Here is a 25,486-nt window from a genome sequence, read left to right as displayed (position 1 = left end):
CCCCACGGCCCCGGACGGGGCCGTGGGGCGCCTGAACCGACTCGAAACCCCTCGGGCGGGCGCGATCGCTGCGTTCCCGGTTGTCCCTCATTGTCCTTGCGGGGCCCGCGGCGACCTTGTTGTGTGAGGGGAAATTGGCGGGAACTTTTCGAACTCGACGTGATGACGTAGATGGGGCGGCCGCGTGGCATTGTGGGAGTTGTAGTCCGTGGAGCGGCGGGGCTGGGGGGAGGCCGCCATTGTTGCGGGTGGTGTTGGGGGGCCCCCCTCCCGCTCCCCTCAGGACTCAGGTGGTGTCACACGGGATGGTCTTGTCTTCTCACTTCAATGTCTCGCTTTCCTTGCAGGCTCCAGCTGAAGGCGAGGCAAAGGAGGAGGTAGGAGTTGTTTGTGGTCCCCACTCCCAAGAATTCCTGTGGGGTTCTGCAGAAATTAGGAACCCCACGCACCTTATGAGGGGTGTTTAGCCCCTGGGGGTGGCCCTGTGTCTGTTTTTGGGGTGCTTGGGGCCATCGCTGTCCCCTGAGGTGACAGGTGACCCCCCTGAGGTGGTGCTGGGGGTCCAGCAGCTCTCCTGGGCTGAGGTCAGGGACCATCGGTTCCAGTCCCTTTTAGCCTCACAACTCCTGCAAGTAAAGAAACTTCATCCCTTACCGCGTCAGCTGAGTAAAGTGGTGGCAGCAGAGAACTGCTGAGCAAAGCTGCACTTCTAGGAAGTCACAGAATACCCTGAGTTGGACCTACAAGGATCGTAGAATCACAGCATGGTTTGGGTTGGAAGGATCCTAAAGCTCATCCAGTCCACCCCCTGCCATGGGCAGGGACACCTTCCACTAGCCCAGGCTGCTCCAAGCCCCATCCAGCCTGGCCTTGGACATTTCCAGGGATGAGGAGTCATCAAGGCCTTCACCATAATGCCCATAATTTCATATATCCTAGGATTTCTATGGGGCTTCACAATGCCATGTTACTTTGGGTGGCAATTCTGAGAAGGCTGTGCTTTATGTGCTCTCTGAATTTTACTGACTTATCTTTCCTTATGCAGCCAAAGAGAAGGTCAGCCAGACTATCTGCTGTGAGTATCTCTATTTATCCTTTAATATTATATCACTTGGGATGGGACAGTTAAAGATAAACTATTGGGTTTTTTTTCCCCCAGAATTGGGAAATGCATGCTTAGAGCAATGCATAGTTTAAAATTCCCATTCCATGTTTCTGTTCCTTGAACATCCCCATATCGCAGGCTTCTCACAGGAGATACGACGTCTGTGTTAGTGCACATTCCATCTGGGCACAAGTATCCAGAGTTAAGGAATATTGATTTCAGGATGGATTTGTTCCCTGTAGGACTTCTCCATACAAATGCTCGTGGCTCTGTAAATCACCCGCTCTCTCCTTAGGCTCGTAATTTGCCCATTGATTTTTTGCAGGGCCAACTGTTAGGTAAATAATTCTCAAAAGTTACAGACATATTGCTCATAAAAAAATAAATATTTATTTCTGGTATTTGCCTGACTTGTTTTTTTCGTTTTTTGCAGAAACCTGCTCCACCCAAACCAGAGCCAAAGCCCAAAAAGGCAGCACCTAAGGTAAGGGTCTTGAACTGAAGTTATATTTTCCTTCTCAAGGTGTTTACAGGGATAAAAACCCCCACAATTAACCACTTTGCTTTTTCATAATCATCCTGAAAGCTTTAAGATGGAATTATGTGAGCAAAAAGAATGGGAAAGACATCATTTTATCAAATTTCTACTGTAGGAATGTGATAAACTGAGCAGATTTGTAATCCCTTGTGGTGGGGCTTTGCTGCTGCTTTACATGGCCATTCTGAAGTTTCATATAATGCATTGTTGGGAAAATGATGCTTGGAATAGAGATCAGAGACTCTGTCAGAGGAAGCATTGAAAATCATGCTTTTAGTTACAGTTTCTTACTATATTTCCATTCTGAGGCCCTCTCTGCAGTTAGTTATCAGTTTATCACATTTTAATCACTCAGACTTCTAGAGACCCCTTTGGCTGGATATTTTTGGAAATGTCAAAAACATTGGCATGTCTGACAGTATAGTTCAAAAAGAAACTATTTAAAGCTCTTTTTTAGTTTGGGGCAACAGTTTGGAATTTCAAAGGGGGCAGTTCTGCAATCCATGAGGGATTTCTTTCCATCCCCTTCCTATCACCTTCCCAGCCATCAGTTTGCAGTGCTAATTTTTTAGATTTTTCTGTAAATATATTTAGGATTTTGCAGCTAAAAAAAAAAGAAAAAACCAATAAGCACCCCAGCAACAAAACTCCAGTGATTGTTTTTAACCTGTTCCCATTGCACATTTTCCTTGTGGTTTGGGATGGCGAGGTGGGCAGAGCACAGCGGGGAGAGACGCTTTGGTTGCAGAGGAGAATGACGGGCTGGGAACCAGGAGCTTTTTCCTTTTCCATTGAAAAGGAATTTGCACTTGCCTATGGCACAGCAGACCTCCAGGTGAGGGGACTGTTTCCCTCCACATCCTGTGTGGAGCAGCATGGTGCCATGGAAAAGAGAGAGAGCCCATGTGTCATTTGGGCTCAGCTCTGCAATCTCAGTGCTGTGCAGAGCAAGGTTTTCCCATTCCATCTTGGCCGTGCAGCTGGAATTCTAGACCACATTCTGGTTGGATGGAGGACTGGGCACTCTGGATTGCACTTCCCTCTAGTGGCTGGTGCCCCAGGCAGAGCAGAGCCAGCTGCTGGTGGCCCACAGGGCAGCGTTGCATGACCCACGTTATTGTATTTGGGTTTTTTCCAAGTTTGCTTTTTTATTTTCATGGAAACATCTCTGGGTTTAAACACTAAAGCTGTGTTAACTTAATGTGAAAAGTTGTAGGAACAGGGATGCAGGAGTTAAGGGCTGTAAGGGACCGGCAAAGCTTAGTTTGGGCCCCCACCGCACAACTGGGTGGTGTGGTCTCCCTTTGGGATCATGCAGGGATCCCCTGGGAGCTGTGCCTTGGGAATTGCCCCCAGCTGGACTTGGAAAGCATTTGTCCTCCTGCTCCTGAGGTGCTGTTTGAAGCCAGGACACTTGAGCTGTGTTTTTGGCTCTCCAGAACTCCTCAAACTGCATCAACACCTGTGCAAAGGGTGATGGAGTAAGGATTGTCGAGGCATTTTTAATTCATGTCTGCCCCAAGTGCTTTACTTGTCAAGCTTCAGGATCCTGGAATGGTTTCCTGTGTGTCAGAATAGATTTCACCTGTTAAACTTTGCCATATTGAAAACCATGGAGCTGGGAAAGGAGCTTTGTCACTTCTAAAATACAGGACCTTATTATTGTACTGTTGTTGCTATGTCTAGAGCAAAATGATTGAGGAAAATGAACACAATGCTGTAGCTGAGGTCCTGTTGTGTCCTGTGGGACCCTTTCTCTCCAGGCAGTGCAGCCATGGAAGTCAGTTTCCCTGGATTCTCCTCCAGTGCTTTCTGAAGAGGGGCTTTCCCAGCAGAGAGAATTGGGTTTAGCTCTGTTAATACTTAGTTGCGGTTTTTTTTAGTGGGATATGGGAACAGATAAGCAGTGCCATAGTACAATTGTAATTCTAAATCTCACTGCTGAACAGCACCAGGATAGTGGGTGTTCCCAAGACAGGGACTCCTGACACCACACTGTAGGAGAGTTTTGCAGGTGGGATGAAATCCCTGAGACTGAGGAATGAGAGGTTAGAGAGGAAGGAAACCCTCACTCATCGAGTGTACTGACCCCATCTTATGTTTTCTGCATTATTGGAGGATTTGCTGTCAATTTTGGTGAATTTTTAATCATTGAAGAATCAGGTGACTCTACTCCTTAACACTCTTCAGCAGCTTGTTTTTAAGGTGAATTAATTTTGTGCATTAATAACTGAGAGATTGAAGTCAGAAAGAAAACTTTTGTAACCTTTTGATAATTTGCAGTCACTGAGACAAATCTTCTGAGTAGATAAATGTATATCCAGTAATTTTCTGTTTATCCTCACTCAGCTGTGAGTAGATCTTGCTGGGTTTCTGGTTCCTCTGTGGGAAGTAGGTTAATCAAGCAAGGGGCTGAGCCAGTGCTCTTACTTATTGGCAGCAAGAGGCACATCCTTGGAAGTGAAACTAATGAGGGCCGGGTATTTGGGTCAGGATCTGACCTTGCCTATGGAAGATTATTACTACAGAAGCATCAAGTTTTGGGTTTTGTTTCGATTTAGCCTGATCCACATACAAGAAACTGCACTTAAATAATAAATGCAACGCTCTTGTGGTTATCAAAGTGATGCTGTTAAGCCCCCAGTTTTTCTGGCACGGAAGTGGTTTATTATCACAAGGAATATTTCTGGCAGGGAAAGGGGAAAGTCCTTTGCCTACAGCTTTGTTACAGTTTTCTAAATAGGCATTTACAGCACATCTGAAGTATTCTGGTGTTTGCACATGTTGGTTTTGTTGTGTGGCTGCCTTTCAGCAGCAGGGCAGAAATACAGGCCAGTTCAACATTTTTTAGCTAATTTAATTGAATGCCTATTTGAAATAAGAATTCTTTTAACCCCAGCTGTGGCTGCCTTTATATTCTGCACTTCCTTGTAGCACATTCAGGACAGACAGAAGGAAAACACCTCTCCTGTGAAACTTTGATCTCATCTTTGTCAATAGGAAGTTTGGGGGGTGGAAGGAGGTTGTGCAGACAGTTTTGGAGTTGAGAACATGCTGATGTACAAGGTGGAAATTGGGATTAAATATGTCACTGTCTGTTTTCTTAACAGAAAGAAAAAGCAGCAAATGATAAAAAGGAGGACAAAAAGGCAGCAACAAAAGGGAAGAAAGGAGCCAAAGGCAAAGAGGAAACTAAACAAGAGGATGCTAAAGAAGAAAACCACTCTGAAAATGGAGATACCAAAACTAATGAGGTACTTCAGCTCCACTAGAGCTGGGAGCAGAGCCAGATGTGCTGGAAGTACATCCTGGAAGCTGCAGGAGCTCTGCTGGGCTCCACAGGGTGGGGGGGGTCACTGCCACACTGGGAGGACAGAGCAGCTGTGGTACCTGCCCAGGGCAGCTCCCAGGGAGAGCCTGCAGAAATGGCCTTCTCCTTCCAACTCCTTCCTGCTCTGTGCTGGAGCCCTTCCACAGGTGCTGTCTGCTGGCCCAGGGCTCCTCTCAGGGCTGGCTCACAGCAATGCCCAAGATTTGGGGAACAATGGAGCCCAGGGAAATCATCGCCCTCCAGCCCTGAGCTGACTTTGCACATCCCCTCTGGACTGCTGGGTTCCTCTGCTGCTCAGCACGGGTTGGTGCTGGGCCAGAAATCTGGTTTTGAGTTCTACACAATTCTTTAAGACAATTCTTTGCCTCAGAACAATTCAACAAGAGATTTGCAAAGTAAACTCGGTCTTGTCTCTTACCTGCAGCCTCTTCTCGCAGGTCCTTGCTGTGGCAGCTCCTTACCTCAGCTGCCTTTTGCTAGGTCCAGCTGCAAGCTCCATCAGCTGCTGATGGATTGCCCCAGCAGATTCCTTGCTGATGGTGAAGCAGTGTTTTCTCAGGGCTCTCTTTGCCCGTTGTGTTCTGTCACTGCCAGTGGCGTCTCTTCGTGGGTTGAGTGTCACCATCCAGCCAAGGGTCCTTTATTCTTTCATTTCTAAAACAAGATCAGGAGCTGCTTAGTTGAAGCACTGTATGGCTAATGTGCTTCAGAGGGGCTTTGAGGGAGCTTTGCAGGTTTGATGTGTTGACTTGAGAAGTAAAAGCACATTTTCATAGAGAGAGGTGAGAACTGATTCCCCAAAGTTTGAACGGAGCAGGATCGTGGTTGATGTGTAATTCTTCCACTTCCCCTGTGATGAGGGCTTGAACTTCCCCTAACATATCATTTATCCTAGTCTAAAATACATTCCAAACCTCTGCCTCTCTGCAGACACTTATTCCAAAATTACCTCACTAATTAATATTCCTGTGTTTTCATTTTAAAGAATTATCAGCCCGTTGCTGTGTCAATATTTTCTGTGCATTCCTGTCTATCCACACAAAGCCTTGTCCATGTCTGTGTTAACAAACTGGTCTCTTTTTGATGCTGGTTAGATTGGAATCCAATTATATTATCCAGTATACCAATAATATTTCTATTCTTCCCAACCCCTTTTCTAGGCACCAGCTGCTGAAGCATCTGATGATAAGGAAGCCAAGTCCGAGTAATGTTAACCCTGCCCTATATCTCCATCATTTGGTATCCGTACCTCCATGCTGTATTGTTAACAGAGAGGAATATTTTTATCAACTATTTTATAAATGCAGGTTTTTTTAGCATGAATTTAATTATGGAACATCTTCATCTCGGTTACTTGGGAATTAAATCCCTAACAAACAAAACAAAACAACAAAAAAAAAGTCATTGTTTTTAAATTTTGTGATTGTAATAGTTTGTATGGTACATGGAAAGAATAAGTGGTGGTAGCTTTTGACTTCTGTCAGTGTGTCCCTTTTTGTGTAAGTCATGCTTACAGACTTCAGATTTTAATTTTTCCCTTGTATGTGTTGTATGGTTTCTTAAAGTGGGGAGGTCTCAAAACAAATAACCGTGTGAAACATTCCAGTGGTTCTGTGGGTTGCTTTTATAAAGAAGGTGAGCTATTTTCATGAAAAAACCTAAGAGCTGGAAATCTGTTGTTTCCCAAATGTAATTTTATTTTGTCAGTTTTGGAAAAAAAAAAAGAAAAATAAATAAATAAAAGTGTAATCCTGTTTTTAAATGAAATACAAACATTTCTTTTCAAAAAGGGCAGGTTGGTTGTATGTACCCACTGTTAGGAATTTTGCTGGATTTATCTTAATAAAAAAGACTCCTCAAAAGCTGATTGTGGTTTGTTGCTTGTGCTGCTGGAAAGCTCCCAAGTTCCAGGAGAGCTGCAGTGGGACAGGGAGAGCCCGTGGGGCTGGAGAGCTTTGGACTTTTGGCTGGGGCTCAAGCCCCTCTCTGCCTCAGTTGTGTGAGTTCCCATTAATCCAGGCCTCCTTATTCTGGGACATAGCAGCTGGACCAGACCAGTGAACTGGGGTTAAGTCCCAGTTCTCTTACAGCTTTTTTGTGCAACTTTATCAACTCCTGCTCAAACCTGATTTCATAGAAAGTCTCTTCGCATCCATGAACCAACTACAGGATATATTTAATAAAAAGAAAAATGTCTGAAATGCAGAAACCTCTCTCCCATTAAATTGTTCCACAGCCCAGCAATGGGAAATTCCAAGAGCTTGAATATTTTACTTTGTGTCTAAACCCCAAACAGCATCTCAGTGAGAGTGTCTTGCATTCAGTGGGGTTCAGGATCAGTCCCCCAGGACCCCTAGAGGATGTTTAAACATGGATTTCATTTTCCTGGCCTGAGGCACAGGGGTTTTTATTCCTGCTGCCCCACCTGTTCGGTACAAATGCTCAGGGTTAGCTGGGCTCCCGCTTCCTCAGCAGTGAAGGTGAGGGAGTTCTGAGGGGCCTTTTCCTTGGCAGTGTATTCCCTTAATCCAGCAGAGATTTTGGGGCATGCTCTGGTCTCTCCTCCAGTGAAAACTAATGGAGCAGTAACCAGATTCCCTGTGCCTGGTGGAAGTGTGCTGAGATGTGGGTAAAACCAGGGAGACTGAACATCCCAGTTGGAATGTCAGATGTCAGCCTGACTCACATCTGAAAATGTTTCACTGAATATCCTCTCTACAAAGACAGGCTGGGAGAGGGGGGGGGTGTTCAACCTGGAAAAGAGAAGGCTGTGGGAGACCTTGGAGCCCCTTCCAGTGCCTGAAGGGGCCTATAAAAAGGAGGGAGAGGGACCTTTTTATACAGGCACATAGTGACAGGACAAGGGGAAATGGTTTTGAACGGAGGGCAGGGTTAGATGGGATATTGGGAAAAAATGCTTCCCTGTGAGGGTGGGGAGGCCCTGGCACAGGGCTGTGGCTGCTCCATCCTGGAAGTGTCCAAGGCCAGGGTTGGATGAGGCTTGGAGCAGCCTGGGATAGTGGAAGGTGTCCCTGCCTGTGGCTGGCAATGGGGATCAGATGATCTCTTAAGTTCCTTTCCCACCCAAATTCCAGGATTCCATGATTCTATGAGTTTAGCCAGCAGTCTGTGAGAAATCCCAATGCGCCTGTACTGCTCCAGGGAGAAAATGCAGATTGGAAATGGTTTAGATTTGTGTATTTCCCACCTCAGAGGTTCCTCTAAAAGGGCTTCAAACAGGAATCCAGTCCTGCAGAAAGGTGAAGCCCCTTTTCCCAGCCCTGGTGCCGTGGGGCCATCTCTCTTTGGCTCCAGCCTCCAGTCACTGAGTATCTCAAGCACTGTTATTTAAGCAGCAGACCCTGAATATAGGTGATATTTCCTCAGCACAGTATCCATCCATATGCCAAGGTACAAACACAGTTTGGAATGAGGTCACTCTGGTCCCAAGTCGTGTCTCTCCATCTGAGTCCAGAGGTTGTTACACAGAACATACAACTGAGTGTTTGGTTTTGGTTATTTCTTTTTTAAGTGCCAGGGTGGGAGTTGTTCTTAATTCTATAACTGTTGTTCTAATCAAATTCCTCTTTCAAATAAGTACAGAAAATTGCCCAAGAACATTTTGCTCAAATTCGTAACTTTTCAGAGCCATGGGGTATTGAGAGAGTTGCACAACTGAATGGATTGTCTGGTTTATGCCAAACCCTCCTCACAGCTGTCCTGATGTCTAGACACTGAATCCAAGGCCAGCTCCATGGAGCTCCCAAGCTTGGCTTATTTTGTCTGAAAAGGAGAGGTTTCAAACTGTTGAGTCAACCTACTTTCAGGTTTATTTGGAACTTGTGGAGAAACTGCCTTCCCTGAGGTCCTTGGCTGGCTGTTCCCTGGGCTCTGGGTGTTACTGGGTCTGATGCTGATTAGGAAAGATCCACAGAATTGCTGATTATCATTATTCATCATAACAAGTGGGGACCTTGAAGATGCAACGGTGAAGAGATTCATGGTTCCGAGGTGGTGTCATGGGAAGAGATTTGAGCGGTTGGCAATACCCTACCATGGTGAGGTGTCCACTTCGCTTGTCAGGATGAGAGGAGACAGCCTCAAGTTGCATCAGAAGAGGTTAAGGTTGGATATTAGGGAAAAAAGGGTTGTCCAGCCCTGGCACAGGCTGGAGTCACATCCCTGGGGGGATTTAACTGTGGATGTGGCACTTGGGGACATGGCCGGTGGTGGCCTTGCCAGTGCTGGGGGAACAGTTGGACTCAATGGACTTGGAGGGCTTTTCCAACCCAAATGTTCCTGTAATTCCATGATACAGCTTTTGGTGCAGGCTCCCAGAGCAGCACAGTGTCGTCACGCAGTGTCCTCACGCAGTGTCCTCACGCAGTGTCCTCATGGGATCTTCAACAGAACTGGGCAAGCATTTGCTTTTGTTTGCTCAGAACAATAAACCCACTGAAAACCACTTAGAAAACACTGGTCAGTGTCTGGGGAGGGAGGGGGAAATCAGAGGAGGCACCTCCAGACTTCATCCTGGTCTCCACCATCAGCAACATGCTGGAGCAGCACAGGAGGATCAGGAGGGAAAAGGCACAGCTGCCTCAGCAAGCACAGGATAGAAATTACAGTGAGGTCCTTGGGATGTAAAGAAAAGAGGAATGGGAGAAAATAAAACAACCCCTCCAAGCACATAAAAGGAAGGGTTTTGCAGGTTCATCCCACATCCAGCTTTGCTCCTTTGAGTGAAGTGACTGTACACAAAAGCCAGAAAAGCCCTCAGCTCTGGAGCCAGGCTGGGAGAGCCGGGGGTGTTCACCTGGGGAAGAAAAACCCTGGGGAGAACTTAGAGCCCCTTCCAGTGCCTGAAGGGGCTCTAGGAGAGCTGGAGAGGGACTTTGGACAAGCGATGGAGGGACAGGGCACAGGGAATGGCTTTAAGATGAGGGAGGGTAGATTTAGGTTGGATACTGAGAAGGAATTCTTCCCTGTGAGGGTGGGGAGGCCCTGACATTGGTTGCCCAAAGAAGCTGTGGCTGCCCCATCCCTGGAAGTGTCCAAGGCTGGACTAGATGGGGCTTGGAGCAATCTGGGCTACTGGAAGGTGTCCCTGCCCGTGGCAGGGGGCAGAACCAGAGGATATTTGAGGTCTCTTCCAACCCAAACCAGTCTAGGATTCTGTGACACTCCAACAGGTCTGATTTTCAGATCAAGAGCTGCTCCCTGGCAGTTAATGGAGTTACACTGGTGTTAATCTGATGAGGGAGACAGAAAATTGAATCCCTGGAATGGAAACGACGGCTCCTCCTTCTGACTGTCCCAGTGGTGCTGCTCCTTTCCCGTGCAGCTGCCGGGAGCCCCCGCTCTGAAACCTGATGCCCTGGATGGGCTCCAGGAGCCGGGAACACCCCGGGCCCGGCGCTGGGCGGCTTTCGAGGAGCCTCTGTCCTTGGAAAGAGCAATGTCAACGTAGCTTCCAGAGACTGTCCCAGTGCCCGGAGGAACTGGAGCTGGTCACAAGTGAGCATGAACACGGGGACAGATGTCACTGATGACTCATGTGGCCATTGTCCCCTGCTTTGGAAGGGGTGTGATTGGGATTGGGCTAGGTTGAGTCAAGGAGGGGATGGGGAGAGGATCAGAGCTGCTCCCACCCCCCTCATCCACACCTCTCATCTTTTCCCTGAGAAGCTGTGGCTGCCCCGTCCCTGGAAGTGTCCAAGGCCAGGCTGGATGGGGCTTGGAGCAACCTGGGATAGTGGAAGGTGTCCTTGCCCATGGCAGGGGATAGAATGAGATGTCTATAAGGTCCCTTCCAACCCAAACCACTCTGTGATTCCATGATCTGCCCTGATTTATCCACCTCTGCTGGAAAACAACAGGGAGGGGCCCATGGGAGAAGATCCCAGAAGAATGACACTCCCTTCCTCCTGCAGCACCAACCAGGGAATCACTGGGACTGTGTCAAATGGGAATCTGCAAGTGATGTCCAGGGATTAGCGTGACCTTCAGGCTGACGTAACACCTGAAAGCACTGAAAGGAAGTTGGTGCTGATGTGATAGAAAAGGGGAAAATGGCAAATTGGAAAGCTCTGTTCCTAAGAGTGGGAATCCAATTGACACCATAAAGCTCTCAAAAGGCAACTTAATACAATTGGACACATCTTAAACAATTCCAGACTTTCTTAAAAGGGGAGGAGGGGAGGAAGCATAAATAACACAGGGAAAAATGCTGGATTGAAACCTAAACACAGAGTGGTCAAGACCACTCCCTGCTCCCAGCCTCGGCAGCATTCCCGGTAAGGGGGTTCCAGGGCACGGCTGTTCCCCTTTGGAAGTGCCTCCCGCCCGGCGAGCGAGGCGCGCTGCTTCCACTGGAGATGGAAGCCTGGCATTCTCAGTCAAAGCTGCTCCGAAGTTATCCAGCGCCAAAATCTCGCAAAATCGCCGGGATTTTGTTTGTTTAACACGAACAATTTGGGGAGGGGGTGGAAGTGCATTTCTTGGAGCTCAAACCAGATGTGCGACATCCCAGCCACAAAGCTCCGGCTTCTGTGCTGTTTGTTTTCCCCCCAGGAAGATAAAAGGAGCTGTGGAGAAGGTTTGGATTGCGGCAGCTCTCAGGTTTCACCCTGGCTCCGGGGGCGCTGGCAGAGGCTGCTCTGCGGGACCACAAATGAGCTTTGCTGTTCACGGATCCGGGGCCACCGCTCCCCTCGGAACACAGCTGGAGTTGGAGGTACGCTGTCCTTAAGCCCCAGGCTGAGCCTCAGCTTTCCAGTGGGATGGAAGTTTGCTTGGTTTGGTTTCTTCCTTCATACAAATCCACCATCATGGAGGTGCTGACCAGAAGTGCTTCCCCAAGTCGTGGTTCCATTTTGTGCCATCTCTCCCAGGAGAGAAGGGCCAGAGTTGCCTCTCCAGGCCTCATCCGAGGGAAATCCTGCAGGATCTGCCTTCCCCTCCTATAAATCCTTCCATGCTCCCAACAGAAAATTCCAAATCCAGGCCAAACGTTCCCTGCTTTGGTTTCACCACCCATGTGGTTACAGCCTGGTTATCAACAGAGATCTTGGAGTAAACCCCGACTTCCCTGCTCCATGTTTACTCCTCTGCTCCTCTATACCTACAGCATTACCCTGGGAATAATTAAAATAATTAACAAGTGTAATTAACTGTTGGAGGGAAAAGGAGACTTTTAGGACATTATATCAGCAGCAATTAAATAAATTACCCTTTTTGTCTCGCAAAGAATTGACAGACGGAGGGGGGAAAGGAGGCGGGATTTGTATTCCCTGGTGCAGCGGCACAGGGACAGTGAATAGGGGTCGGTGGCTCTTGTGTGGGGACACAAAGCAAACAAAGAGGCCCCAAATGAAATTACTGAGTGGCAGATGCAAAACGAACATGTTTCACACAATGAGTAATTAAACCATGTAACTTATTGCCCAAATTCAGCCCAGGAATCATAATGGCTTAGGAAGTGATTACACAAATTCTTGGAAGATGATCTGGTGGGGCTGTGGGACACAAAGACATGTCACCAGTGCAGGACCAGCAACCCATGGTGGTGGGAGAGGACCTGGAGTTGTCCCTGCCTCTGGATGGAGCTGGGGGGTGAGGGGACACAGGTTTGTACCCCCACTTTGGTCTGAGCCCCTTCAGCCACATTCCAGACACTTTGAAAGGAGGAAAACTTCCCTGCTGTCCACTGGATGTGGCTGTTGGTGGGGACAGATGGCATGGATGTACCCAAGGTACCACCTGTGTCCCTGCCAAGCCCTGTGCCACTGACCTGGGCTGTGCACATCCCCTTGTGCAGGTGTGTTCCCAGGAATATTCTCCATTGGAGCTGAATTTTTCCCAGGAGGAAAAGGGCACCACATCCTCCTGCTCTTGGCAAAACTCCCTCCCCAAATGCCACCCTAGGGGCGAGGTTTGCTGGATGCTGCTGGTGCTGAAGGTGAGGTGACAGCCACCACTGGACTGAAGAAGGGGTCCAGACTCCCAGCTCTCAGTATTGCTCCATTTGGGCTCGGGAATTATTTCCAACTCCCTTTTTGGCCCATCTTGGCTATAAATCTTCCCGGCTTCACTTGGTGCTGCGGCCCCTAGGTGGTGATCCTAGCTGGGTGTTCCTGCACAGCTGCTCTGCACACACAGTGAGGTCATCCCTGGGAATTTGGGGTTATCCAGCTGCCTGGGGTGACAGCACCGGGATGAGGAGATGGTACCACAGCTCCCAGGGATGTGGCACCGTGGCAGTGGCTCCACAGGGCTTGCGGGATGGTGGAAGCAGCTCTGTCCCAGCTCCTGCTGCAGGAATGCCCAGTGAAGATGCACAAGGCCAGCAGGGACCAGAGAGCAGCCAAGGCGAAATGTATCCATGCTTCTTCCGCCATCACTTGGAAGTGTGATGTCCCTGCAAGAGCTGGAACCTTCTGGAGTGCTTGGTGCTCTCCCTGCCTGCCCCACAGCCTTCTCACTGCAGAAATTTGGGGTGACAGGAACGGTGGTGTGTGTCCTATGGGGACAGGCTGGGAGAGCTGGGGGTGTTCTGAAGAAGGCTCTGGGAGACCTTAGAGCCTCTTCCAGTGCCTAAAGGGGCTCCAAGAAAGCTAGAGAGAGACTTGAGATAAGTCATGGAGTGAGAGGAGAAATCTCCTGGCCTTAGCATTCCATGACATCCTTGGGAGAGCAACAATGTGCCCATTGCTGCAGCAGGAATTGGTGATATCTGTGTATAGTTTATATATTTATGTTTTATACATATCACAGAATCCCAGACTGCTTTGGGTGGGAAGGGACCATAAATCCATGAAGTTCCACCCCCTGCCTTAGGCAGGAACACCTCCCACTATCCCGGGTTGCTCCCAGCCCCATCTAACCTGTCCTTGGACACTTCCAGGGATGAGGAAGCCACAGCTTCTCTGGGCAATAATATTATATATAACATACATAATATTAAATATACACATATATCTCTCTCTAAAATGTGGCTGTAGGTCCCATGTTCAGATCAGGAGTGACTCTGTGGTGGATGCTGAAGTCTGGGTTGACATCCCGGCACCAAGGGCTGTGCACCCCCTCTCTGAGTGTCCCCAGATGCTTTGCACAAGATCCCCTTCCGTCAGAAGGGACAAAACTTGGTGGTTTTGGTTACTCCCTGGTTGGAGCCCTTGACTCTCCATCTCACTTCTCTCAAGATCTGCATGACAAAACCAGCGGTTCCAGCCCATTTTGGTGACCACTTGCTTCAGGAACCTCAGGAGTTTCATCAAAAGCCTGGATGGATTTCGGGTCTCCGGTTTTATTCATTCCAGCATTGGCTGACAAAGCCCATTACATCATCCCTTTGGAAGAGAAATTCTCTGCAGCTGCCTGTGTGGCACGGGGGGTGTTTAAAAAATAACACAGATTTTCGTTTCTTTCTTTCAGGGCAATTTTCCTCCCAATTGCTGGAAAACTGAATGCTAAAAAGCTTCAGAAGTGGGAAGGAAAAGGGTAGCGTGCAGCAGTTCCAGCCATTCCTGGGTTTATTATTATTATTTCCTTTCCAAAGACCAAGGGGGAAAAATAGCCCCATTACCCCGCGCATCCAGCGCGCCCAGCCAGGCGTGAAAAGTAAAGCCAGTGTCTAGCAATGGCAGATGGCACGGAACGGGAGCAGGAGCGGGAGCGGGAGCGGGAACGGGAGAGGGAGGGAGGGCTCCGGCCCCGACCTCCGCACGGACCGCGCTCCTAAGTAGCCCCGGAGCAGGGACTAATTAAACCCGGAGGTAAGGCAAGTGATTACTTTTCCTTGCACAGATGGGGAGCAGGAGTGATGTGGATGGAGCCGGAGCCGGTGTTGGAGTCATCCTCACATCAGTGGTAGAAAATTATTTCAGTCTCGGCTCATCCCTCCCGCGCTGCCAGAGAGCAGGGAACCACAGCAGCTATTCCCTGCTCTCCCAATGATCACAGGCTGCAGAGAATGTGGGATTGCAAGGAAATACCGATGGGAAGGAGAGAGGCAGTGTCTGGATGCTGTGCTGATGACGTCAAAATGTGACATTCTCAATTATTAGCATTATTTGGCACCCAAGTATCCAAAGTACCCACTTGAACTCACCCAGGGTCAGAGCAGAACCTTCTCTTCCCTCCTCCACAGTGGTTTTGGAGTATCTTTTCATGCTCCATAACTTCATTCCTTTTAATCCACTTTCTCTAGTTTCCTATAAAAGAAGCAGTTGGAAGTAAATTATTTTCACTGCCACTGAACTGGGTGCAACGCTCTCAGAAAATGAGATAGAGGGAGGAAAATTATAATATTATATAATATAATTATAATATAGAATTATACATTATATTATATAATTATTGTATTGTATTATATAAAATATAGTTATTCTGTAAATATATTTATTTTTGCACTGCAAGAACTGGAAGTCCAGAGTTGCTCATGGAGCTGTGGGTGCTGGCGATTCCTGCTGGGATATGCTGAACTTTGCAAAAAACATGGGAAAACCTGTGACTCTGTGGAGTCTGGAGTCTTCTTTGCCCATTCCCAGGCAGAGGCTCTGTCCCCAGCACACACACACTGGATGAGTACCACGCCAACGCCAGCTGCCTCTGCTCAGCTTAAAATAGCTCCAGCCCTGCCCTGCCCTGCCCGCCAGAGCATCAGGAGCATCTCTCCACCTGAACCACGATCACAGTCCCTGGGCACCACTGTGATTTCCAGAGCAACACCCCCCTCTTGCAGGGTATCATCTGGATGATTCAAACTCAAGCGCTGCCGGACTTCTGCTTCCTAGTGAAACACCGGACAATGTGTTCCTATTTTTACCCTGGATTAGTCAAGCATCGCTGCAGGACCAAATCAGGGGTGCTGGGCTTTCCATGGCCTTATGCTTCATCCCATAAATGCTCTTTGCCTTTGACAAGCAGGAGAAGAACCCGACAGGACAACTCCTCTTTGCTGCCAGGGTTTGGTCCCTGAGGAGCTGCCAGGGCTGCTGCAGCTCAGCACAGCACACAGCCTCACCCTCACCACCGCACTTCCCATCCCGGCTTCCCTGACACAGAGGTGGTCAAAGTCACTCACTCCAGTCTAAAAAGCAACCAGGATTATGAGAAAACTTGGGAACATCTCACCAGCAGTGCTGTGGCTGAATCACCGTGGTTCCAACCTGCCTGGGATGCCCATGGGATGAAAAGAGCCAGAGAGAGTCTGGAATTTCCAGAGAAATCTCTAAATTTCCACCTGTTGATGTTATTTAATGCAGAAACAATGGGAAAACAAACCTGTCTGCAAAGAACAAATATGGAAATGGAGTTTGGGATTGTTGGAAAGAGATGGATTATGTCCATGAAAAATATTAGCAATAATTAGTCCTGAATCACTGCTGTGAGCTGCAGATATCGATAATCTGGATCTCACATCCATCAGAATGACTTGTAGTTATCAACAGCTCCAGGGTTTTCCTGCCCTCCAGCAAACACATTTTTCCTTCTTCTGGAGGTTCTGATCATGTTCTGTTTCATTTCATTGCTGAGAGAAATTAAAATATTTTTTATATCTGCATCAGCATCTGGTAACAGGGCAAGAATTTAGGAAGATGAAAAAATATTAAAAAATACATAAACATAAAAATATACACATATAAAAAATAAGAGCTTCCTCCCTCTATTCCCTGAGCACATGAGGTTGCTTCCAATGCACATTTTATTTTAAGGTGAGTTATTTTGTTGCCATAGTGACATCATTCAGGTTTCCAACCGCTGCCGTGTTGGTTTTCTCCCAGGCAAGACTTGTCACAAGCAGTCAGCATCCCCAGCCCCTTCCTGGACAGCAGCTTCCCACAGTGCTGCAGGATTCCTTGGAACTCCAGTCTGCAGGATGAGGTGTCACTGCTCCCTGCTAAGGCACGGGGGGGACACGGGACCTGGGGGAGTCAGAGACGGGAGGCAGGCACGGAAAAACTCTGACCAAAAGGATATTCCTCTGCTCATTCCTTATTCTTCCTCCTCACCCCTTGCAGTGGGCTGTGAGAAGGTCAAAAACAACCTGGTAGCTTCATTAATTAGCACTAATTAACACACTGAGCTGCCTCTGGTGTCATTGTGCTCATCTACCCCAGGCCCTGACATGGGCACGAATAAACCGTGTTTGCCCCCAAAAGCTTAAAATCTCTGTAAATCCTATTTCTTGCAGCACAGGTGACTCATGGATTTATTTTATTACCAAGAGAACTGCACTAAAATAAAGATTTTAAATGCAAAGGTCTGTAATGATGTTAATGAAGATGCAAAGAAAAGGGATTCTCCGGTAAGGGAATATTTGTGGGGTCATTTGGGTCAAATGGGCTTTGTAAGTGTATTGGAAATTAATATTTAATTTTATGTATTTTTATATTAAATATTTAAATTCATTGTGTTATTATGATGCTAAAGACTTTTAATGGGAAATGCTTTTTTTTTGGCTCTAATTCATCTAATTAAAGCAGGCAGAGTGTGCCTCATTAGCCTAAAACCTATTTCATGGGTGCCAGGTCCTATATGTGACCAAGAGCCCGGGTGCCCGTTCCACTGCAAGGCCCAAAGGAGCTCAAAAAAAAAGCTGTTTTAAAGGTTTTCTCTGTTTTTAATTTTAAATAAACCATTACCAGATTATCAAATCAAGGCTACGTTCCCCTGGCAGACCTGAGCGCTGCGTAAGCCTTCCCAGGATTGCAGCATCTGGCTAAATCCGGCCCAGATTAAAGCAAAGCTTTCATTGCACAAACTCTCCCTGAAAGGAGCAGGATGCTCCTGATGCCGGGAAAAGGACGGAGCTGGGAATTGCAGGCAGAGGATAAGGAATGCCAAAGCCAGCAGCAGGATCCAGAGGTGTGGAGGCAAGGTCCTGTGCGGTACGAGGGGCTGGTGCACTTCTCTGCAGTGCAGAGGGAATTTGGGAAACAGAGCCATTCCAGAAGCGTTGCAGCCACGGCCGTTGGGTGTTCTGAGATTACCCCAGCTCCCTGATGGAAACCCTCTGGAACACAGCCTGGACACACCAGTCCACAGTTTCCACAACGAAGTTCTTTGCTTGCAGAGGTTTTAGCCAAAGCCATTGTTTTAACACCCTTTTTTAATATTTATTTCCGAATGTCTTTGACTGGGGGAAGGGTGGAAGGAACTCCCAATTTAATTCCATAATCCCCGTAAGCCTTGCTTAATGCACTCACTCAGCCTGGCCTCTGTGAGTTTTACAGTGGTGTTTTGGGTGGTTGCAGCACGGCACTGGAAAATGTCCCATCATTTATTTTGCAGATATTTGAGGGAAATGATTCCCAGGGCTGGAAGCCCGGTTGTTAAATCCATATTGCCAAAGGAAACAAACTCTGTCACCCAGATGGGGCTGGACCTCAGGGCTGCCACGCGGATTCTTGGATGAGGTAGCTCAGAGTCCAGCTGAAAACTCCCAAAATTAACGTTAAAGCAGGAGCAGGAGACTTTAGCAGTTGGTGAAAAATGTCATTTTTGGCTGAGGGGGTAGGTGGGGCTGCAGGGAACAAAGCAGAGTCCCCAGCTCTGGGACACCCAGACCCCCTGGGATAAGTCCCCCCAAACATGGCCATGGCTCACTCCAACTGCCCTCGGGTGGGAGAGATGGAAGTGCTGCTGGAGGGAAATTCCAACAACAGATTTTGTCCTGCTGCTTTCTTCTCCCAACAGGGAGGGAATGCGGCAGCCTGGCTTGTTTTTCACATGTTCAAGAAAGACGAAACGAGGCTTTAAGAGTCTTGATGCATCTCACGAGCCTCTGTCTCCTTAAATCCCTCCCTCAGTGCTCAGCTCCCAGGATTTCTCCAATATCTGCTCGACACCTGCACCAAGAGGTCAGCGTCACTCTCAATGGGATTCTTCCATGTCCCATTTCAGGAGACACCGTGTCTCCCATGGAAATGTTCCTTGGCCATTCCAGAGGCATCCTGGAGTCAGTAAGGACAAAACCCCCAAATACAAGGGCATGGGGAACTGGCAGAGTCCATTGGCAGCAGCAAAGCCAAGATGGGAAGATGGGTTTGGAAGAAAGTCAAGGTCTGAAAGGTGTTACCTGTAACAACCTCAGTCACCAAGCAGGAGGAAGGAGCAAAGAGAGGGAAAAAAATGAAGAGACTGAGGTCTACTGACTGCACAGAGCAGGAGAGAGAAAGGTGAACAGAGACATCAGGAAACACATGAAGAGAAGAGGATTCTCAGTAGGAAATGCCAGATCCTTTAGACTTCAAGGACAATGTGGAGAATGAACAGGAGATGCTTTTTTCCACCTTTACAGTCATATTCCACACTTATCCCATTATAATCCAGGGGTAACACTGAAAACCTCAGGGAAATAAGGACTGATGGCACAACTATGTCCTTATGGACACCATGTGCCTTCACAGCTTCACCTCCCACCTACAGTGGTTTTCCAGCAGAAACTCAACCACACAGAACTTGGGGACTTCACAAACTCTAAATACACTTTTATTGGTGTAAGAGGAAATGAAAGGAAAATAGCCAACAGGGCAAGAACTTGCAAGTGTTGAAAACCACCTCACTGGAAATTAAATTAAATTAGTCCTTCTATTAAAAAAAACACTTTAAAGGATCTTCCAAGAATGTAAGGCCTGTCCAAATCAAGATGACACACAAAACATATCCTAGCAGGTTATGTCTCAAGCACTAATAATTTGAGGCCAAAAATAAAAAGAGATTCTGAAATCTGAACTCCTGAGGACATCAGGGGAAAGACTTTCCCGAGAGATACAAAGCTGGAAGGCTACAGGAGAACATGAATCTCCAATAAATGATGGAAGTATAAGAATTAAATGAAATATGGGTTGACTTTACTGCAGAGGAATTTATGGAGGTTTCCATGTTAAAGTTTTTCCTTATGAGGGATAAGAGGGAGAAGTCATCTCAAACTGAAGATCATGAGAAGAAGCTTTATACTAAATAAATTTTAAAAAAGGGAAGAGAATTCCTGTATGGGACAGCACTTTGAGAAATGTTCCAAACTCCCATCCTCGGATTCCACGATTAGTGAAAGTTCATTCTAAACTCACACTCCTGTGGGCAAACTTACACAGGACAGTTTTCTAATCCATCACCTCATGCAGTAATTGAGAATTAATTTTGTAAGACTGTATTTAAAGAGTATTAATGAGGTTATTTACAATGACTGCATGTTAGGGATATCAATAAATATAAAAAATACATCAAACTGTTTTATAACCTTTTATTTCAATAAAAGCAGCACTCTAAAAAACCCTGGTGCACTCCTTCCCAATATTTCTGGTATTTTCGTAAAGTGAAAAACGTAATTAAAACATAAAAATCTTCAAAACTTAATGGAAAAGGCTACGGGATACACAGGGATGTAATTTTATTAAATATATTTACTTAGCTGAGGGATTTCCAGTAAAATTTGCATGTCCAGGGAGAGAGGTGATGAATTCCCAGTTGCAGTTGGATGCTGTGTGCCCAGGCCTCCAGGAGAAGCCAAAAATGCAAGATTTGGCCGTAAAAAACCTACAAAAATCACAAACCAAACATCAAAGGATTATTTACAAATATTTAACATGACTTGAAGTTCCTGATTTAGCCCAGTAGTGATATGAGGTGGTATTTTTGTGGTGAGATCCTTGTGCAGGGGACCCCTGGACTGGCAGCAGCCAACTTTTCCAGCATCTCAGGAGAAGCTGAAAAAGTTGGGAACAGGAGGCTTGATCCCAACCAGGGGACAGAATCAGGCCCTTAGACAGGGATGGTGCTGAGTGCAGTAGTAACACCAACAGTAACAAAACCGACCTGGTCACTTACACCCAGTAGTGATTTTGCTGCTATAAAACTCGGGGGATTCCAGGCACTTTGAGGTACAAAGTTGGAATTCAGAGATGCTGAGGATGGACCTGACACTGACATCATTCCCTTGGTCCTTCTGCTGACAGAGCCCAGAGCACACAGGGACACCCCATTTTCCTGGGTGTTTCAGCCACAGCTGGATTTGGCATTTCTGCGTAAAATAGAGATAAGGAGAAATGTTTAGGTAATAGGCAGAAATATCACTTCTTCGCAAAGCAGGCAGATTAAGTTCTCCCAGTCGCAGCAGGGCTGCACACACTGATCACAGCTCACACGAGCTAATGGCTGCCATAAGGAATATGAGATATGGATCAGTCCATGGAGCAAGGGATGACACTGCTCCAGGCAGGTGGAATTTAGGCTTTGCTGAATGGATTTTAGGATTCTCAAAAGGAAAAAGCATCATATTTACATCACCCAGAACAAGTAATTTATCAACAAGATGAACTATTGCAAGATAGAATTTAGAAACAAAGGCGAGTGGCGTCCTGGCTGTTCCTCCATTGCCTTCCCATGGGATAATGTTACACCCAACTCTTGGATGTCTGGCACCATCTAGAGGAATGACTGGAATGATGCAGCAGAGAAATTAAATATTAAATTATTAAAAATAGCAAAAATCCTAGAGCAGATCTTGTGTAATATCTAACAGCTATCTAGTTATTATTAAAGCTCTTGTCGAGGCAGAAAACCACAGGAACGAGTGGGAACTTGGAGATTCGTCCTGCAAAAACAGGATGTTGGTTTGCACACACGAGCCCTACATTCCAGCAACTGTAATTAATGCTAATTATTTTGCATCTCATTTATTTTTTTAAAATAAACTACAATACCAAAATTTGAGGTTTCTGTATTTAAAGATCTTAAAATAAGCTTGGACTTTTCAATATTCCCTTACAACTGTGTAGCACAAGGCATCAACTCCTAAATTCCTTCTGAACAGATTTTTTTTTTTTTTTTAAATCAGTTAAACAAAAACTTGGATTTAATTTAACTACTATCCTTATTTGCCATTTAGCTCCATATGAAAGGCCCAAGATGAGCAGGATGTTCATAGAAATCCTTGTGGGTTGCTTCCAACTCAGGGTATTCTATGAAATGTGCACAGAAAATACACCAAAAAAACCCCAAACCAAACCAACCAACCAACCAACCAAACAAAAAACCCTAAAAATGCTTAATTTGTTCCAGTGTTTAAATCCAGCTGGATTCAGGCATGTGCACTCCCATCTACATTTACTGGAAAGGTACAATGCAGGTAAACCCACCACACCTGCACAATTCCTCTCTAAACTTTTTTTTTTATTTTTAACTGTACATTTCTGGCTGTGCCAAACCACAATCCTGTTTTCACACACAGCTAAAGCAGGATTTGACTCATGAGGACAGAATAATCATAAATAAAATATGAGAGAGACACCTTTACCTGGTGTTACAAGCTGACTGTGGGGAAGTGCATTTAATTTTGTAGACAAATTAAACAGGGGTTTGAGTTTTACTCTCAACTACAACTGAGAGTAAAACTCCCTACAATACCCAACGGGGAGAAGCAATGGGTATTTGAATGTCATCAGTTCCTACTCCTAAAATCCCTCAAAAACTTCCGTTTTTATTTATTTATAAAGCAATATGGAAAGAAACAGCTACAATCCAGCTTCTTCCTTAAAGCATCTCTGCTCCTGGATCCTTCTATGGCCCATTAGTCTGTTCTCCCTCCTGCCACCAGCTGCTGCTGGCATTTACATAACAGAGCTCTGCTCTGAGGAAAGATGAATCAGCACATCCATAAAATCCTGCTTTCACTCCGAGATTTACTATCACCCCCAGCATGCTGCTGCTTGGATGCAGAGGATCTGGAAAAAGATGAGTCACGGAGCTGCAGGATCCGCGTGTGGTGTGGAAATGGAGCTCCTGGGGAAAGAGAGGATGGGCATTACTCACCAGACATGACTCCTGGAGGGGAAAACCTGAGAGAGGTGGGAAGAGGTATCGACCACAGCCCTTGTAGCAGGCTTGGGGAATAAGGAAGCAACTGGGAGAGCATTAGGGAGAGGAAGCTGAGGTGCCAGGGAGTCAGGAATGTTGGGAAGAGGCTCGGGAGTGACTGCACAGCAGCACAGTTCAGCCACAGCCAGGCTGAGGGAAGTTCCCCAGGAGCTGTTTGGGAATGAGGAATGCTGGTTGTACCTGCCCCTGGTGCAAGTTCCTGCACAGCTGTGCCCTGCAGCACACACAGGACACACCTGGGGCATTCCTAATGCTCTCCTCTCCTGCTGATGCAGGAATCCATCCAAGCTACGATGTGGAGCAACACTGCACAGAGCCAAGCACTGACACAAGGTCATGGATTGAGCACTAAGCAAGGAGCATGTGGCCAGGCTCCCAGCTGGAATGCTGCAGGAAGGACACAGCCAAGGCATGGATAAGCTTACTTTGGGAGCATTTTCTATCCCAGGCTTTTGAAAGCCCCTTGTAGTTATGGCAGAAATTCCCACGGGCTCTAGACAGGCCCAAACAGAACAATCCTGCCTGGTGCACCCCCAAGCTCAAATAAAAGCAAATCATGACTGGAGAGATTCAGCAAGGCACCAAAAGGTGCCAAGGAAATGTCACATTCCTAAAGAAATACAGAATCATGGAATCCCAGAATGGTTTGGGTTCAAAGGGACCTTAAAGCCCATCCAGTGCCACTCCCTGCCACGGGCAGGGACAACTCCCACTATCCCAGGTTGCTCCAAGCCCCGTCCAACCTGGCCTTGGACACTTCCGGGGATCCAGGGGCAGCCACAGCTTCTCTGGGCACCCTGTGCCAGGGCCTCACCACCCTCACAGGGAAGAATTCCTTCCCAAAATCCCACCTAACCCTGCCCCCTATCAGTGGGAAGCCATCCCCCCTTGTCCTGGCACTCCAGGCCCATATAGTCTCTCTCCATCTTCTCTGTGGGCTCCCCTCAGGTACTGCAAGGCCACAATTAGGTCACCCTGGAGCTTCTCTTCTCCAGGCTGAATAATCCCAATTTTCCCAGCCTTTCCTCACAGCAGAGCTGCACTATTCCTCTGATCATCTTGGCGCCTCCGCTGGATTGTTCCAACAGCTCCATGTCCTTCCTGTGCTGGGGATCCCAGGGCTGGAGGCAGCTCTGCAGGTGGGGGTCTCACCCAAGCACGGATATATCAAGGAGCTGTTGGCACCGGAATGCACCAGGACATGGCGCTGGGCAATATTTATGGGGCTGTTTTTCCCCTGACATGGAATTCTATTCAGCTCAGGAAGATGGATTTGTACTTTCAGGGCATATTATAAAACATCATCTGTGTTTTCTCCTTCGCCTTCCCATCATGCATGAAAAGATGAGCTTGCAGTTCTGGGCTCTGAAGACAGGTGGGAGAAACATTACCTCTCCGGGGAGTGGGATCAGTGTGCGCTTTTCCTGGCTGGGAACTTATTCTGAGAACAGCAGTTTCACACTGTCTCTCACAGGAAGCTCTGCTCTGCAGCTTTGAAGGCCCCAGGGTCCAGCTGGGAAGCTGGGAGAGCTGTTACTATTGGGAAGCCACTGGAATTTGCACCTTGGTGAGGTGGCACATCGCATCTCTGCCACTGAGGAACTAAGCAATGAACCTGCCCTGAAAACATTCCAGGAGTAATTGTTTGGAGCCTACAAAAAAGATGGAAAGGGACTTGGGACAAGGAGAAGGGGAAATGGCTTCCCACTGCCAGAGGGCAGGGCTAAGTGGGATATTGGGAAGAAATCTTTATTGTGAAGGTGCTGAGGCCCTGGCACAGGTTGCTCAGAGAAGCTGTGGCTGCCCCTGGATCCCTGGAAGTGTCCAAGGCCAGGCTGGATGGGGCTTGGAGCACCCTGGGATAGTGAAAGGTGTCCCTGCCCATGGTGGGGAGTGGAACAGGATGAGCTTTAAGGTCCCTTCCACCAAACCATTCCATGATCCTATGAACTGTCACTGACAACTCAAGAACTTTAGAGGATGATGAAGAGGAAACAGGGTCTACACATCACCCAGTTAATCCAAGCTCCTGGCACAAAACAACTTCCACAGCTGGATAAAGGAGCAGGTGAGTACAGGTGAATTATGTGGAGCAGCTTAATGCCAAATCGCCAAATCCTTCTCCCCAGATTGGCTGGGTGCCTGGAGGCACCCCATGGAGCTGCCAGCAGGAAGGACTGCATCCTGACTGCACAGCAGGAAAACTCTGAGCCAGTGGTTCACAGCAAACCCAGTCCTGAGCAGCTGCTATAAATATATGCTCAAACTGAATTTATTCTTAATATTTCCAGAACATCGACTCACAATGATTCAGCTCTCAGTATTCCAGGCGTGAGGAGAGGTTGTCCTTTGTTATTCCATGATGACAGTGGTTTTTACACTGCCAAGGCTCTGGAGTTCTAACACCCAATGTCAGGTACTTGTGATAAAATACAATTCACTTGATGTGTTTTAGCAACCTATTGCCAAAGTGACACTGATTTCAGGAGCTCTCACAGGATGCTTCCCACGGAAAAATATTTATTTCCATTAAAACTATCTACACTGACCCTGACCCCTTAGTTCCTTCAGAAGAGGTGCTGTATCCATCATATTTTAATTTCCTGATCACTGGGAGAAAACATTTTTA

At 47.1% G+C, this 25,486-nt stretch overlaps 1 protein-coding gene and 1 long non-coding RNA gene across 2 annotated transcripts; one reads left to right on the top strand and one right to left on the bottom strand.

Annotated features, from left to right (window-relative positions):
• The first annotated feature begins 273 nt into the window (after positions 1 to 273).
• Positions 274 to 6,841, top strand: LOC121665249 (non-histone chromosomal protein HMG-14A). The gene is made up of 5 exons (XM_042029246.1): positions 274 to 377; positions 1,046 to 1,075; positions 1,539 to 1,589; positions 4,754 to 4,897; positions 6,135 to 6,841. Exons 1-5 carry the CDS (start codon positions 306 to 308, stop codon positions 6,180 to 6,182), a joined length of 345 nt encoding a protein of 114 aa, XP_041885180.1. The 5' UTR covers positions 274 to 305; the 3' UTR covers positions 6,183 to 6,841.
• Positions 1,473 to 23,539, bottom strand: LOC121665250. The gene is made up of 3 exons (XR_006016295.1): positions 20,797 to 23,539; positions 15,086 to 15,188; positions 1,473 to 5,628 (listed from the first exon to the last, which is right to left on the bottom strand). It is a non-coding gene; the product is annotated as an uncharacterized LOC121665250 (long non-coding RNA).
• Between the last annotated feature and the right edge of the window lie 1,947 nt (positions 23,540 to 25,486).

The sequence above is a fragment of the Corvus kubaryi genome, unplaced genomic scaffold, assembly GCF_017639235.1.
Source record: "Corvus kubaryi isolate FWS band 111438036 unplaced genomic scaffold, C.kubaryi_AGA036_p1.0 37322, whole genome shotgun sequence".
NCBI classification, from domain to species: domain Eukaryota; kingdom Metazoa; phylum Chordata; class Aves; order Passeriformes; family Corvidae; genus Corvus; species Corvus kubaryi.
Note: the sequence above shows the minus strand (reverse complement) of the source record. Positions and strands in the feature narration are given on the sequence as shown.